The 16,022-nt window shown below is 40.4% G+C and overlaps 1 protein-coding gene and 1 long non-coding RNA gene across 18 annotated transcripts in view; one reads left to right on the top strand and one right to left on the bottom strand.

The window, feature by feature from the left end:
- Positions 1-3,749: 3,749 nt before the first annotated feature.
- Positions 3,750-16,022, bottom strand: part of LOC145325892 (uncharacterized) — a 45,162-nt gene continuing 32,889 nt past the window's right edge. For 2 of the 17 annotated variants that reach the window (XM_080168873.1, XM_080168890.1), the window contains 3 exons: positions 5,399-5,571; positions 4,301-4,918; positions 3,750-4,101 (listed from right to left, as the gene is read on the bottom strand). In XM_080168873.1, coding sequence (XP_080024999.1) covers positions 5,485-5,571 — 87 coding nt within the window. In that variant the 3' untranslated portion in view covers positions 3,750-4,101; positions 4,301-4,918; positions 5,399-5,484. The remainder of the gene's footprint in view (positions 4,102-4,300; positions 4,919-5,398; positions 5,572-16,022) is intronic. The other 15 variants (XM_080168883.1, XM_080168884.1, XM_080168885.1 and 12 more) reach the window with 15 other exon arrangements.
- On the top strand, positions 6,977-7,896 carry LOC145325891 (uncharacterized). Its single transcript, XR_013881652.1, has 4 exons — positions 6,977-7,110; positions 7,326-7,444; positions 7,551-7,617; positions 7,759-7,896. It is a non-coding gene; the product is annotated as an uncharacterized LOC145325891 (long non-coding RNA).

Here is a 16,022-nt window from a genome sequence, read left to right as displayed (position 1 = left end):
CTCCTACTAGTTAATCGTACTGACCAATTAATGAGGTAAATAATAGCAAGCTAAATTAATGAGGTAGATATTATCAAGCTAAATTTATAAGGTAGATATTATCAAACTAAATTAATGAGGTAGATATTATCAAGCTAAATTTATAAGGTAGATATTATCAAGCTAAATTAATGAGGTAGATATTATCAAGCTAAATTAATGAGGTAGTTATTATCAAGCCAAAATAATGAGGTAGATATTATCAAGCTAAATTAATGAGGTAATTATTATCAAGCTAAATTAATGAGGTAGTTATTATGAAGCTAAATTAATGAGGTAATTATTAGCAAGCTAAATTAACAAAACTTTTCCCCTATCAATATATCCTCGTATATCTATCTTATATCCATTTATGGCGGCTTTTGTAGCCGCTTTATATTACATCTTGAAAAGCACGGGTGTCATCAACCGCACTAAATTCAGGGTTTCGACTGGGGGATGCTGAATTAAAGTTTGTTGGCTTCGGGTGGCTGAAGATTGAAGGGCTGAGTCTTCCTCAAAGCCAAATCCGCTTGGTTAGATACTTCAGAATATTCATTAAGCTGTTTTAATGAACATTACAGCAACTACAACTGCTAAAAGCATCTTTATTTAGGGTAGCTGGGGATAAAAATGACGTTGACTATGAGGCATGTGGTGGCTGAGTAAGACGCGCAACTGACAGTGGGGCTGATTGGTTGGTTTTCGCAGCCGCGCAACTGACAGTAGCTATCGGTGAGGCTATATAATGGCAGCTGTGGTTGCGACCATAGCTAGATCTGCCAAGCCCCGTTAAAAAAAGTTGTATAATTATTTATAGATATTTGTTAAAGGTTTGTGATTCAGCATTTTGAAATCAGCAAATAGCGTTGAAATATAAACACAGCCGAGTCCCTACAAAACAACAGGAAGCAATTTGTTAGCAGATCATTAGGGTCTTTGTCACATGGGGCAGGTAGTTGTCTTTTTACCTATATTTATAAATTTATTGATTCAGCAAAATAAATATATACTAGCGGCTACGCCCCTATAGGCCTCTAGGGGCACTTGAGGAGGGAGGAGTTAAATCCCAAAACACATTTTTTAAATTTAGATTTTAAAAAAATTAAACAAGAAATATATTCACTTTATTTCTTATCAAGCCATAAATTTTGCAGAAAAGAAGCCCCTTATTTCTTTGTACGTCTAAAAACTATGTAAGTGATACTCTCGATGTATTATTACTTGGATTTTGCACCAGATTTTCATGTACTCTGATAAAGTGTTGCTCGTAGCTGACTAAACAACGATACCATCCAATACCCCATCAATTCCTATTGGATGAATGAACTAACCAATAAAAAAGGTCCATATTAGCAAGCTAAATTGACGACAAATTTTCTCCTGTCAATATATTCACGTATATCCTATACCTTTTGTGATGCTAATAGCACTACGTTTGTAAAACTAAATCTTGTTTAATAATGTGCAGTGCATAAATAAATGGTCGAAGCCCCTAAGACAACCAACACTTTGATTGCACGACCTTTGTCTGAAAGGATTTAAAGTGCACGGTAATCAGTTTCGGGCCAATGCATTTTCCCCTTCTCTACTCGTATATATTGCTCACCTTTTTAACGTCTTTAGTTAAGACGTTGTATTGAGCTGAGATTCGAACCTATCACCTACGCACCTAGTATTTTGCTATAGTCGCAGGTTTTTTAAAGATATAAATAGGTTATTTTTTTTATGAAAAGTTTATTCATAAAAATCTATATGTATTTCTTCGCTTTTCTATAATTAGGGTCGGTCCGTCCATAACGATTAGCTCTTTGCATTAATTTAAACAAGTTAGAATTGCCCTATCGATTTCAAACTTTGCATGATGATTCCTATAATAGTTAGATACGACTTAGAAAGCGCAGCATCTCTATAATCGTTAACAGAAAGTACATACGTTCATTAAAACATGTTGATTTTTTACTTTAACAACAAATTTTTATATCATAAAATAATTCAATTCATCTGATTTTTGGTTCACTGATTACTATAACAATTGGTACTATAATTGAAGAATCTCTATAATCAAGTCCTGAAAATGTAAGTATATCATTATATACACCCAGGAAAATTTTGTCTACAATAGTATAATTTCTATTGATGTTTACTTTGTAAATTGTAACGAATTCGCATTGTGTAAATCAGTAAATAAAATTTTCGTAAATAAAGAATAAAAATTTTACTTAAAAGTCACACCCCCAGGGAGTAAGGGAGGGGACAATGGATCGAATATTCAATTTTTATGAGTCTCAGACTTTGGGGACTGGCTTAAAGGGAATTGCAAGAATTTAGCAGTTTCTGACTGAGTTTGGGGACTTGCGCATAGAATGCCGCTACTCGTTATGTATGTTTTGAATATTGCAGACGGGGAGAAGGGATAAGGGAAGTGGGGGGAAGGGAAATAAACACTCGTTGTGTTAGTTTGTAATGTAGCAGACGGGGAGAAGGGAGGGGGGCAAGGGAAATAAACAGAATAAAAAGGGGCAGTCATATTCTTGCTAGCAGCTGGCCGGGTCCAATAATCTTTTAATATAAAAATTACACCAAAAAACCTCAATATATTTCATCAAAAACAAGTTGTGATTTCACTTTACATGACGCTATGGAAATCTATTATTCAATTAATAATCCCTTTATAATTTCCTACCAATTTATTGGATTAAACTGGATTTCATGCCCTTTCTTTGATAACTCTTATATTGATTTAATTGCCCATTGTCCCCTCCCTTACTCCCTGCACACCCCTCTTAAATTTAAAGAGGTTAAAAATCATTTCTCTAGGGAGGGTAGTGGTACCGTTCCCCCAAATATAGCTATTAACCTTCCCAGGACCTATGAGAAACTATACTGTAAAGGAGAAACATATCTGCCCAGCGGTTAGTGATATCCTTGGGTATACACAAGGGTTGGGCATATCATGTAACCGGATAGTTTTAATATCCGGTCGGATATTGAAAATGACCGGATATCCGGCCCAACCCTAGTATACACACACTGAGATCCTGTTACTTTTGCATAAGGCTTGATACATATCCACCAATCAAACGCATCATATGACTTTAAGAAAAGCTTCACTTTATTACTAACTATTGACGCACTTCAATTAATAAGAAATGTATTAAAGATCCATAAGCGCTATTATTTCTATTATTACAAATAAGTAATCAGATTTCTTTAGTTATTTATAAATACAACAAAAGCATAGTAAACTTTAACACAGGTTAAATAAAAGGTACATTATATATCATGGCTACGCTCTGAGAAGCCTCTAGGGGCATTTGGTGGAGGGAAAGTAGGTAAGTCGACTCTCCACCTTCCATTTTAGTTTTAAAAGTAATAAGCTGTTTTTTTTCTGCCGGACTTGGGGGGGGGGGGGGGGGCATATTTTTCTAGTGGAGATTTCTCTTCCAATCATCACTGAGAATTATTTCTAAAACCATCTATAAAGGCACCAACGATTTTTATACTTCACAAATATACGTTTAGTTAGGTTATATTGAGCAAGGTCAGAGCACCTGCAGGGGAGTAGGCATACGAACAACCACCCCTTATTTTAAGTTTATTCCAAAAATACTTTTGAAAAAATTGACACGTTAATATTTTAGCGCAAAATTATTTCAATAGTTTTAGTCTTACCAAAATTGTTGGAGCCTTTACCAGTTTTTAAATATGAAAATTATAATCAATAACACTTTTTCATAGAATAAGAAAATATATTTTTGATATAAAGACCACTAGTACAACATGTATAATGTATATATATATATATATATTGTATGTTACAAGGCTCGGCAGCCGCCCGAAAGCTTAAGGGAAATCAACCTTATACAATTTAAGAAATCAGTTGGAATTCTAAACCTGACCCAAATATGGCAACCATACAATCATTGCAATGCATACGAGTTAAAATTTGATGCTTAATCGCGGCGGCTACCGCGCTGCTGCCGAGCCTTGACACGTTACACAACAATGCTTGAGATCACACTTGCTTCATTTAATTAGTTTTAATTAGGGTTGGGCCGGATATCCGGTTTGGCCGGATATCTGGTTTTGCCGGATATCCGGCCGGTTACCGAATATTGAAACTATCCGGATACCGGATATCCGGCTGATTTTTACTGCCGGGTATCCGGTAATTTGCCGGATATCGAGCGTTGGCCAGATATCCGGCCGGATACCGGACATTGAAACTATCCGGATACCGGATATTGAAACTATCCGGATACCGGATATCCGGACCAACCCTAGTTTTAATCATATCAATTTCAAGGGAGGGGGGGCATTAAACAGTAAATTACACTGGTACCCATAGCTTAATAACTACAATATCTTACTCGTTATCTCAAAAACTTAGTAAACTTTAAAATTGATTGGTTGGTTTAAAATTCAAGAAAAATTGAATTTTGGACGGCAACTACAAGTATTTAAATAATGGAAATACATGGAAACTACGATAAAGGGAGGAGTAGGTTTTTTGTCTATAGTTCTTTTCAATAAGAAATACTCATATTTAGTGAATATTACCGTTCTACTACTATTTTTAAGCCTTAAAACTCACACCTTGACTGATCTTTAGCGCAACCTACTCCTCCCTTTCTTCTTAATTTTCTTCTTGGAATTATGATGATTACATAAAAGCTGGTTATTTAAATACATTTGTGGAAAAACAATCACATGTAAAACAATGAAATTAATGTATCTATTTAATTTTTTAAAATCTATATACAAAAATGCAATTTTCTATTATTGACATTAAATCATGCAAAAAATAATATAAAAAGAGAAAGGTATAACTTAAATTAATAAACAAATAAACATGATTTTAAAACTCCCTATTAGCATACTACTTTAAAATGAATTCCTCGTAAAATAAAGTATATTGATATTAGGGTTGGCAATCCGTATCCAAATCCGGGATCCGCTTATTTTTTGGCTAATTTTGGAATCCTAATCCTGAATCCGTTTTTTAATAGCGGATTGGATTCTTAATTGGTAGGCTAAAATTAGCGTCTTGAGTTTTTTCTTTCAACTCCCCCTTTTTGAATGCAAAGATCATCATGACTATATATAAAATCTTTTAAAATCTGGTTCGATTCTCGGAAGTGAATTATAGAGAACACCAAGAACATTAGTTTTTAGGACATATGTAGCACTTAAATTTTTTAATTTAAAAAAAGCCTTTTAAAATATTGCTAGAATCCGGAATCCGCCAAAAATAATGTTTATGTTTAAGAATCCGGAATCCGCCATTTTTTTTGACGGATTCTTGTAAGAATCCGAATCCGGTCCAAAAATTTTACAGATTGCCATCCCTAATTGATATATACTAAAGATTAACCACCCGAAGTTTTCCATGATTACTTGTCATTGTTCAATGATACGATGATGAATAATTCCAGCGATGAAAACTCATAAAGCTTATAGTTGTCACGAGGCCAGCGGATCTTCCTCTACAATATCTGTATCAATATCATCAAACGCGTCTGACGGTGCAGTCAATAAATTGTCCAAATCCTGAAATAGTAGCGGTTTTTTTATTTAGTATGTAAAATTTGTTTTAATAAAAAGTCATAAACTTCCCCAATGATGATAAACAAGATTATTGGTAGAAAAGTTTAGACATAAATGTTTGATACCAACCAATCAAAATTCAATAAATGTAACCAATTTTCTCGTATCCATTCGAATCCGGTGGATAGGAACCGGTTCTCATCCATACGAAAAAACTATGTCTAGCATCTTATTATATCCAGCTTTCTACGAATATAAAAATGTAAAATTAAAACATTAAAACCTGTTGATTTTGCCTGTGCCTTCAGTACCTAGGGGCTAAAGAAACTGGTTTTAATCTTATAATTGTACATTCTATATCCGCGGAAAGCGGTTTATGATACGATGCGAAAAATAACTATTCTTGAGCCTACGAATAATAGAACGTGATTGTAAAATTTTGGATACCCAGGTAATTTTCAGTCCAATGTCCCTTCCTCCTACCTAGCTCCCTGGGTTTTAGATGGGAGGTCACAGGTACATCAGAATTTCAGTTTTTTTTTAATTGGACCTTTGGTTTACCGCCCGTTTATAAGCCAAAACATTTTCAGAATCAACTGCAGTTCACGGTAAAATATTCCTGGTAAGGAATATTTCAAAAAATCTATGAATTTTAAAGGCTGCTAGCTGCCAAACGGCTAAATGTACAGATAATACCCGCACACCATTTTAAGCGGCATAAGCAAGCCTACAAATAATCTGGAATAGCCAAGATCAAATTATACACAGGGAAAGCTTCACTGAAGAAAAAATGCGTAAAATAGTTCTTTTTTGCTCATTTCTCTGCACTGCGAGATTATGAATATTGTTTTATATTTAGAAGGAATCCAGTCAAATCACCCCACGAAGACTAAGAGAAGGCTTCCATAACAAGGCCAAAGTTTAGTAATTTAAAATATGTTAAAGTAAATTCACGCAACCTATTTCTTCACCATAGAGCAAAAAATATGTATCGGAAATAATGCTAATTACTTACAAAACTTAAATTTATATTAAATTGTAATTGTTTAATGCAAAAGCCATTTTTATTTTCAAATTCATTTTTAGCAAAGAATGTTTAATTTTGTAAAAAATAATATGAAATATTATCCAACCTATGTATGTGATTAATCTATGACGCGCAAGCGTTCAAATCTCTATATTCGTTGTATCAGTCTAACGTCAGCCATCTTAATATAAGCAAGGAAAAATAGTCTATCTAAAAGTTTAAAGAAAATTGTTATTTTGGTACAAAATACACATTTAAATCAATTCAAAGCATTTATAAAATTAATTTGAGCTTTTTACTTCCAAGTTTATTAGTTTTTAACAACTTATTTTGTTTCTTTTAAGCGAAAATTGGTTAAATTTACTATCGTTAAAATTGTATTATATATATATGTAAAAAGTGATAAAGAAACCTATATCTACATCAAATAATATGGGCTAATCCATTTCAGAAAGTGCTAACGAGTGAAAAAGTTCTCAAAATGTAATAATAAATTGTCTCTGCTGAGATACAAGGTAAAACAAATATTAAAAATAGTCAATTCATTCACCCAGCGAAGCCGTATATGCAAAGATTTCATTTAAACCAAAGTTGAAGATATAAATCTATTGAATTCACTGCCCCTATCTAATTGTAAAGAACCAATAAATGAGTACCGTAACGGCCTCCAAGTTAACTTTAAAAGCATTGTAGTCCATTAAAAGTTTGGGCTTAATTTGATATTATTAAGGCCTGGAATTAGCTGAGCCTGTTGAGAGTGGATCTGCCCTCTTTTTATCTCTAGTGGAGAAGCTTGTTGGTGCCCCTCGTGACGGATCAGAGGGAAAGCTTGAGCACAAAGAACCATAGGTAAAATGTTGTTGATTGAATAACTACCTAATGAAATTTGGAATCAAAGTTATAGTGTAGATTGCTGCCTATCCAAATATCACCTAATTATGGTTTTTCGTTACAGGATTCACCAAGTGGAACAAAGAACTTGGAACCAATAGCGAAAAAGGAGATCCTTCGCTAAAATTAAGGTACAGAATACTCACCTTTATATTAATTCCTTCAAATTAATTAGAAAGCCTCAAAGTCAAAGCTTAAAAACACAGAGTTACCCTTGATTATTCTATAAATGGTGCTCCTTCTAACATAAAGTATATGATTGATGTTTTTAGACTGAAATTCTGCCACTGTAACACCGATTCATATGGAGTTATCCTCAAATCTGGCTTGTGGTCTGAAGTATTAAGTCCTTGACTGCCGTGGAATTGTTCTGTATTGATTGCTGCTGTGGATATTTGCTGGTGGTTATGTTGATGAGATGATCTGATAAGCCTGTAGTTCTGGAAATTATTAAGTGGAAAGAGCTGGATTCGAGAAGTAAGTTTTACATTCTTTGACTAATGAACCATTGGATTGTTTTATTGAAATGCACTATTCTGAAAAGCCCGAAATCAAAATAAAAGACTTTTAAAAGAAACTAAGAAAGCAATGCAATTTTTAGTATTTTAACTCTGTATTATACTTTATTGTTCTATTTGTAGTTCATTTATAACAACCTAATTCTGTGATTTTATTTTAGGTTGTTTAAAACCGCTGTATTCTACCTGAATAAACGAGTATTGAAAGCTTCATTGATTGTTTTAATGGCAGTTGTTCATTCTGGGACACCTGCCGCACTGCTACATCTCTAACTAGTGGGTTGTAGTACAGTTTTAAACAAGAGTTCGCTACCCAGAGCAACCTATGAGCTACACGAGCCCCAGAGAAGCCTCCTCATCGCCGCCGGAATTCCATGGTTACCGCAGTTCGAGTATAGCACGAGCTGAGGGAGTGTACGAGGAGACAGACTCCAGAGTAAACGATTTGATCAACGGGATCAGGGACAGAAGATCATATACTGACCAACGCCACCAGAACGATGTTGATAGAGACACGAATTGGAGTTATGGAGACCTGAGTGTGGCTGGTATTCAACAGCTGCGAACTTCCACAGAGCAATCAGTGTTTAGAAACGACAGTTTGGCAACGGTGTTTAGTCAGCACCACAACCTTCGAAGAACCAGCGAATGTCAGTGCCCGCCAGGACAAGCCTGTGACTGCGAGGTGTTTGCGACTGGTGACGAGGAACGGCCGGAGTCACGTATAAGTCAAGCAACTGTTGTAGCGGCGTGTGACCCAACACAGCCGTTGGTGCCACCAAGGACGCCAACCCCGCCGCCAAGAGTGCCGACACCGCCGGTTAGAGTGCCGACATCGCCAGCTAGAGAGCCACCACCGCCGGTACAGCTGCAGGCAGGCCTGCAACCTTTGCCGCCGCCGGAGCAGCAACAGCCGCCGCCGAAAGCCAGTGATAAACGCCGCAGTAAAATGGCAAAGGCTCAAATAAAGAAACATATTGATGTTATTGAAAGAGTGACTTTCACCTGGGACAATAATCTGGTGTTTATAAACCCAGCTCATGTCCCAACAGCCCAGGCTGAAACAATAAACAGTGAAGTTCATACATTAGTGAATGAGTTATCAAATGCTGTAGTGTTCTTCAAAAGCAACCCTTGTGATGAGTTCACCGAGGATGACAGTATCAATTCAAGCGAATGTCTGGCACACTTAAACGGCCTCAGGAAGCAACTGTGGGAAGCCCAGGAGTTAAGGAGGAAGGAGGAAGCAAGGATACAGCCGCCCCAGCCGCCGCCGCCATCTGAGAGTGCCGCCGCGGGAAATCAGGCGTCCTCTGTACACCGGCAACGCTTAGATTATGGTTTGAAGAATTTGAGTGACAACACTATGTATGTGACCAGCGCATACAAACAGCTGATGAAGTTAAAGACGAGGGCCACCAATGAGATCAAAGGAGGGGAAACCTTGTTCAAGCAGGCTTCGGAGCAACACAGAGACTTCCAAAAGAAGATAAGTGACCTGTTGAAGTGTGCAACGAGTTGCGGAGATTGCAGTGCCGTAGAGATGTTGGACGAAGCTGAGCAGAGCTGCATAAATGCCCAACGAATGGCCAGAGCCCACCTTGATGTGCTGTATGACGAAGCTGGACTTGCGCCTGGAACTAACGATGCTGGTGTCAACAAGGTCAAGCTCAAACCTCCCACTTTTAGTGGCGAGTCGGGTCACGGCAACCTCGACTTTTATAGCTTCCAAACACAGATGGAGCTATTCTTTGAAACAATGGGTGGATTCAACGAGCACGAGAAATACCTAAAGCTTAAATTTGAATGCGTGGTTGGTATCGCAAAGGACTGTATCCTCAACCTAGAGACGTACAAGGAAGCCATGGATCACCTGAAGGTAGTGTACGGCAAGCCTGAACTGTTATTTTCCGCGAAATCAAGCGAAATCAAAGCCTGTGGATCCTGCCCGGATAACTTGTTTGAAAAACGCAGCTGGCTGATAAAAGTTGAGCAGAAGCTTGTAGCACTCACCAAGCTAGCTACACAACATAAGATCCTGGATATGTATGAGTCGTCACCGGTATTGGCTGTCCTGTCAGGTGCGTTGTTGAAAGATGACCTCATTGAATTTCACAAGATTCTGTTGGCTGAGAAAAGAACTGACCCTGGTACCAGACAGACCAAGTCTATGATGATCAAGACCCTGACACAATTTCTGCAGACCATGTTGTGGGAGGTCACGGCTAAAATAGATATCATGGTGACGTCTGGCACACGTTACTATGACAGCAGCAAGTCAAGGAAACAAGTCACATCCAAGTACAGTGTGATGCCAGCAGATTGTGAGTTGAGCAGTGATGGAGAAGGAGTTGTTAATACGGCCGCCCAAGCTATTGAAAGTTCCGCCGGTTCCGCAAAAAGCTACGTTACCGCTGAAGCAAGTTCAGCTGGTGCCGATCCGGCTGCGGCCAACAACGGGTCCGTGTCCCACGCCAACAACAAAGAAAAGAAGAAGGCTAAAGATAAAGACAAGAAGACAAGTGGAGATGCTGCTGCCGCCATTATGATGAACAAAAGCAGACAGGCGAAACAAGTTAAGTGTAGATTGTGCCCAGGTTCACATACATCCCTGGCGTATTGTGAAGTGTTCCAAGAAACTCGTGTCAAGAGAAGGTTCGGTAGGACGGTGAAAGCAGAGGCATGCTACAGATGTCTGAGATTAGATGCCAAGTTTGACATGAAGAATAGGGAGGCCTGGTTCAAAGAACACGAACCGTACTGTGACAGCAAGTGGATATGCAATGAAGGAACCTGTAAGGACAAGCCAGATGTGTGGAAGAACCATATCGCCATCTGCACCTATCACCTGGAAGCCAACATGGAGAAGGAGGCAGAATTTAAACGTTCCCTGGACGAGAAGCTGCTACCAACCGATGTCAGGTTTTTCTTTGCCAGTTATCATGCTTTGCCCGACAAAGGTGACAGAGATGTATACGCGAGTTTCGCCGCCAGCGGCGGCCGAGGTAAAGTTGACGACGTCATAGTGGAGCCAAGTATACAGAACCAGCCCATATACATGTTGCAATATGTAAAAGGAACCAACGGTGAGAAGCTGCTCCTGTTTTACGACAACGGTTGCTATGGAGCCTGCCTGAGCACACGGGCATGTGCGTCGTTGGATACAGAGACGCAGCGGCCTGGCCCCACCGCCCTTGAGGTAGCTGGCGGCCAGAGGGTTGAGATCCCCTATGGCATTGAGCGTTTCTGGCTGCCGATGGTAAGTGAAGATGGTAAAAGACGGGTTGCGACCATTGAAGGCCTGCAAATGGACAAAGTTAGCACACGTTTCCCAGAGTGGCCGCTGAAACAGGTATGGGAAGAACTTAATGCCGTCTTTACTAAGAGCCATCCTGCCGCAAAGATGCCGACAACTGAACCTGAAATTGGAGGACAGCCGGTTGATATCATGATTGGCATTCAATACAACTTATATTACCCACAGGTGGTACTTACCTTACCAGGTGGACTCTGCATTATGAAATCCAGGTTGGCTGGATATGGAGGCCACAACGGGATATTAGCTGGACCACATGAAGTTTGGAAAGATGTTATGAGCCGCGCTCATCTGATGGGACCTGCTGCATTTTTAACTGCAGAGTTTAAAGCATATAGATATCAGAGAGACTGTTTGTTTTCCAACAATGGGATGATTCATGAAAGTGCCACAACCATTGATCACCATCATGAGGTATGTTCGCATTATGCTGGAGCCGAGAACCCCTTAATGGATGAGGATGATGTGTTTGTCCACCACGTTTTTGCCGCCGGACCAAGTAAGATGCTCAAGGAATACCAGATGATAGACCAGATAGGTGCAGATATGTCATACCGTTGTGTCAAGTGCCGCGTCTGTTCCGAGTGCAAGAAAGGTGAGCGAGTGGAGAAAGAATCATTGTTGGAAGAACGTGAACAACATGATATAGAGCAAAGTGTCAGCTATGATGCCGAGCAGAGGAGGTTATTTGCTTACCTGCCATTTACTGAGAATCCTGAATCAGCTTTGGCAGATAATACCTACGTTGCCGAAAAGATATTGGGCACTCAGGTCAAGTTAGCCAACAAGAGTGAAGTTGCCAGAGAGGAGATCCTGCGGAGTTTTAACAAGTTGGCGGATAATGGGTTTGTAGCACCATTAGCGGCGCTGCCGCCAGAGGAACAGGTGGAGGCCAGAAAAGCTGGATATGTGATTCCGTGGCGCATTGTCCATAACAGCCACAGTATATCTACCCCGGTTCGGCTTGTGTTTGACGGCAGTTCCAAGACCAAGACAGGCAAGAGCCTAAATGACATATTATGTAAGGGAAGTAACCAGCTGGCTAATTTGTTGCACTTGTTGATTGGATTCAGATGCGGAGGGGCTGCCCTTAGCGCCGACATCCGGATGGCATACAATTCCGTGTTCTTGCAGCCGCAGCATTATAGATATCACAAGTTCCTGTGGATTGATGGATTGTCCCTGCTTGGAGCAGTCATTGTTTACGTGGTCAGAACAATTATTTATGGGATCAAGAGCTCAGGAAACCAAACCATCCACGGTTTTAAGATGGTTGCGGACATAGCTGAAGCCAAACAACCAGAGCTTCGGATTGGAGCAGCTGTGATCCGAAAGAAAGCCTACATGGATGATATTGTTTCTGCCCACCGTGATGAGAAGACACGCGACTTAGCAGGAGAGCAGCTGGTAAAGGTATTAGAAATGGGCCAGCAGTCGGTCAAAGCGGTCACGAGGAGTGGTCACGACCCGGATGAACAAGTGTCTGTAGATGGAGAAAGTGTTGGGCTCGTTGGGTATTGTTGGCGGCCGAAGGAAGACACAATATCCCTCGAGGTGAAACCTTTGTTCCTGGGCAAAAAGAAGCGAGGTAAAGTGCCAGAAGAAGTGACCGGTGACCTGAAGGAAGCGCTGCGGGTCATGTTCACAAAAAGGATTCTGTTGGGCAAAACCATGGAGTGCTGGGACCCTCTCGGGTTAGTGTCACCGAGGTCCAATAAACTAAAAATTGACATGTGTTCCATCTGTTCACTGGGGACAGAGTGGGACGAGATCCTGCCGGACAACTACCTAGACACTTGGGTGGAAAATTTGATGATGGTCCAGCAACTAAGAAACATACGATTCACACGTAGTGTGTTCTGTAACCCTGTGGATGTAGAGCATGGGGTTGAATTGATTGTGTCTACAGATGCAAGTCAGGTGCTAGCTGGTAGCGTCGTCCACGCAAGAATGAAGTTGTTGTCAGGCGGGTTTGTAACCAGAATGGTGGCGTCCAAGTCAAAGCTGACCACCAAACTAACCATCCCCAAAGCTGAGATGACAGCATGTGCCATGGGATGTGTATTGGCTCACCTAGTTAAACTTAATTTTGAGAATTATGTCAAGAAGATCACCTATGTTACAGATTCAATGGTTGCGCTATACTGGATCCACTGTGATACACGACCACTGCAGACTGGCATCCGCAACCTGGCGATTGAGGTAAGGCGATTCTGTGACGTGACGAGTTGGCGCCACGTTGAGTCAGCACAGAACATAGCTGATATATTGACTAGACCTGATGGATCCCCAGAGATTGGGCCTGGATCGGAGTGGCAGGATGGAAAGGCTTGGATGAGCAGGCCAGAGTCAGAGTGGCCAACGAGAAGTATTGATGAGATTACCCTTGACCAGGACACGAAAGTTGCGGCGCTGAAGGAGATGAGGAACAAAGAAAGCCGTGGGCTGGTGCTGGCTAATTTTTCGGCGAGGATGGTTGAGAGGTACGAGTTTTCACATTACTTGGTTAACCCGAGTAAGGTCCCGTGGGATAGGTATGTCCGGCTGATTGCTGTATGTTTGAAGATTGTTGATATTTGGCGGCGGAGGAGCAGCAACAAGTTTAATGTTGTGTCTGGCACTGTGTTGGTGGATGTTGATGAGCATGTTTTGAAGAGAGCGGAAAAATATGTTTTTAGCAAGACTACGGCAGAGGTAACTAAATTCAACAGTCGAGACAAGTTAAAAAGCATTGGCACAGTTAAGGATGGCATTATGTACCACCATGGGAGGATCTTACCGGGAGGCAACGATGCATTGGCGGAAAATATGCTGGATCTAGAGAAGTTGGCCTTTGCCAAGCCTGTGCTGGACAGGTACAGTCCGGTGGCGTACAGTATCATGCGTCACTGCCATGAGAATGTGACGCACCATGGAGGATCCATTGCAACATTGAGAAGGAGCAGAGAACACGCCTTTATCTTAGAGGGCAACTCTTTGGCGATTGAGGTAAAAAAGAACTGTTTCTTTTGTCGGCGATACAAGGCCAAGGAGATAGAGAGAGAGTTTGGTGCTGTAGACCCGTGCCGGTTGAAGATAGCGCCGGCATACACAACTTGTATGATTGACTTGTTTGGGCCTGTAGAAGGAAGATGCAGTTATGGCACACATAGATTTCCGATGAAATTGTGGGCGGCGGTGTACAAGTGTCCGGCGACGCTGGCTGTGGCGGCGTATAGTATGACTGGGTATGACACAGAAAGTTTTTTGTTAACCCTTACCCGCCACATTAATCGGTATGGCATCCCATGTCTAGTCAAGATAGATAATGGCACCCAGCTAGTGAGAGCTTTCGAGACAGCTGACATATGTGTAGCCAGTGTGCAGAACCTGTTGAACCAGGAGAAGGGCGCCAAATTAACGGTTGAGCTTGCTCCCGTTAAGAGTTCGAATTACCAAGGAGTGGTAGAGAGGTCGATACGGTCCATCAAGGAGATTCTCAATGTGGCGTTCAAGGGGCTGAAGTTCACGCCGTTGGAGTTTGAGACAGCGTTGTCGTTCTGTTGTAACGATTTGAACTCGATGCCTTTGTGTTTAGGATCGAGGTATCAGAACATTGATCAACTGGATTTGATAACTCCATCCAGGTTATTGTTGGGCAGGAATAATAACAGAGCACCTGGGGGCCAGTTAACGGTGGAAAGGCCTGGCAAGATGTTGGAAGCCATGGAGGATGTGGAAAGATCCTGGTGGGAAGCGTGGAAAGAGTTGAAAGTTGGTGAGTATGTACCAAAGCCCAAGAAGTGGAGTAAAAATGTTGGAGAGGTTGGGGCAGGAGACATAGTCCTGTTCCGTAGAGATGGCAGTAGCCCCCTAGGTACGTGTATATGGAGGATTGGCAGAGCCAGAGAAGTGCACATATCTAGGGATGGGCACGTACGAGAGGTGACGATAGAGTATAGAAACCACGGGGAGAAGGATATGAGGACAACCAAGCGAGCGGTGAGAGGCCTGGCGGTGGTGCACCAGGAGCACGAGTTAGAGCTTGGAGGACAGCTGGCGGAGGCAGATGTTGAGGCAGTCCATCTCCAATGGGTCCGTAAGTACAGCACATAGTTCTATCCTTTCTCTCAATCTTTCAATTTATCATGTTTTCAAATTTTCAAACTCTCAATCTATCAATTTATCAATCTATTAAATTGTAAAATCACGCGACAAGTGCTCCGTGACCAAAGTAAAACATAAGACAATTGCTCTGTGTTATTAATTAAACAATGCCAAATTTTATCAAAGTTTTAGTAAAGTACAAAGTTTTACCTGATTTTAAAATTATGTAATGTTCAGTTAAAACTATAGTTCAAAGTAAAAGTTCAAAAATTTTATTTTCTGTCAAAGTTAAAAGTTCAAAGTTAAAACTACAGTTCAAAATAAAAGTTCAAAGATTTATTTCTGTCAAAGTTCAAAGTAAAAGTTCAAAGATTTATTTCTGTCAAAGTTCAAAGTAAAAGTTCAAATAATATTTGTCAAAGTTCAAAGTTCAAAGTTCAAACTGGTTCTGTGAGCTCCGTAAGGGCCGGAACTGAAGACACCTGGGATGATTTTCGTGGATTTTTTGCCTGGGGGAGTGTTTTATATTTAGAAGGAATCCAGTCAAATCACCCCACGAAGACTAAGAGAAGGCTTCCATAACAAGGCCAAAGTTTAGTAATTTAAAATATGTTAA

Source organism: Acartia tonsa, chromosome 8 (assembly GCF_053477335.1).
Source record: "Acartia tonsa isolate MP-2025a chromosome 8, ASM5347733v1, whole genome shotgun sequence".
In the NCBI taxonomy this organism is placed as follows: domain Eukaryota; kingdom Metazoa; phylum Arthropoda; class Copepoda; order Calanoida; family Acartiidae; genus Acartia; species Acartia tonsa.
The sequence above is the reverse complement of the archived record's forward strand: the minus strand, read 5'-3'. Positions and strand labels throughout refer to the sequence as shown.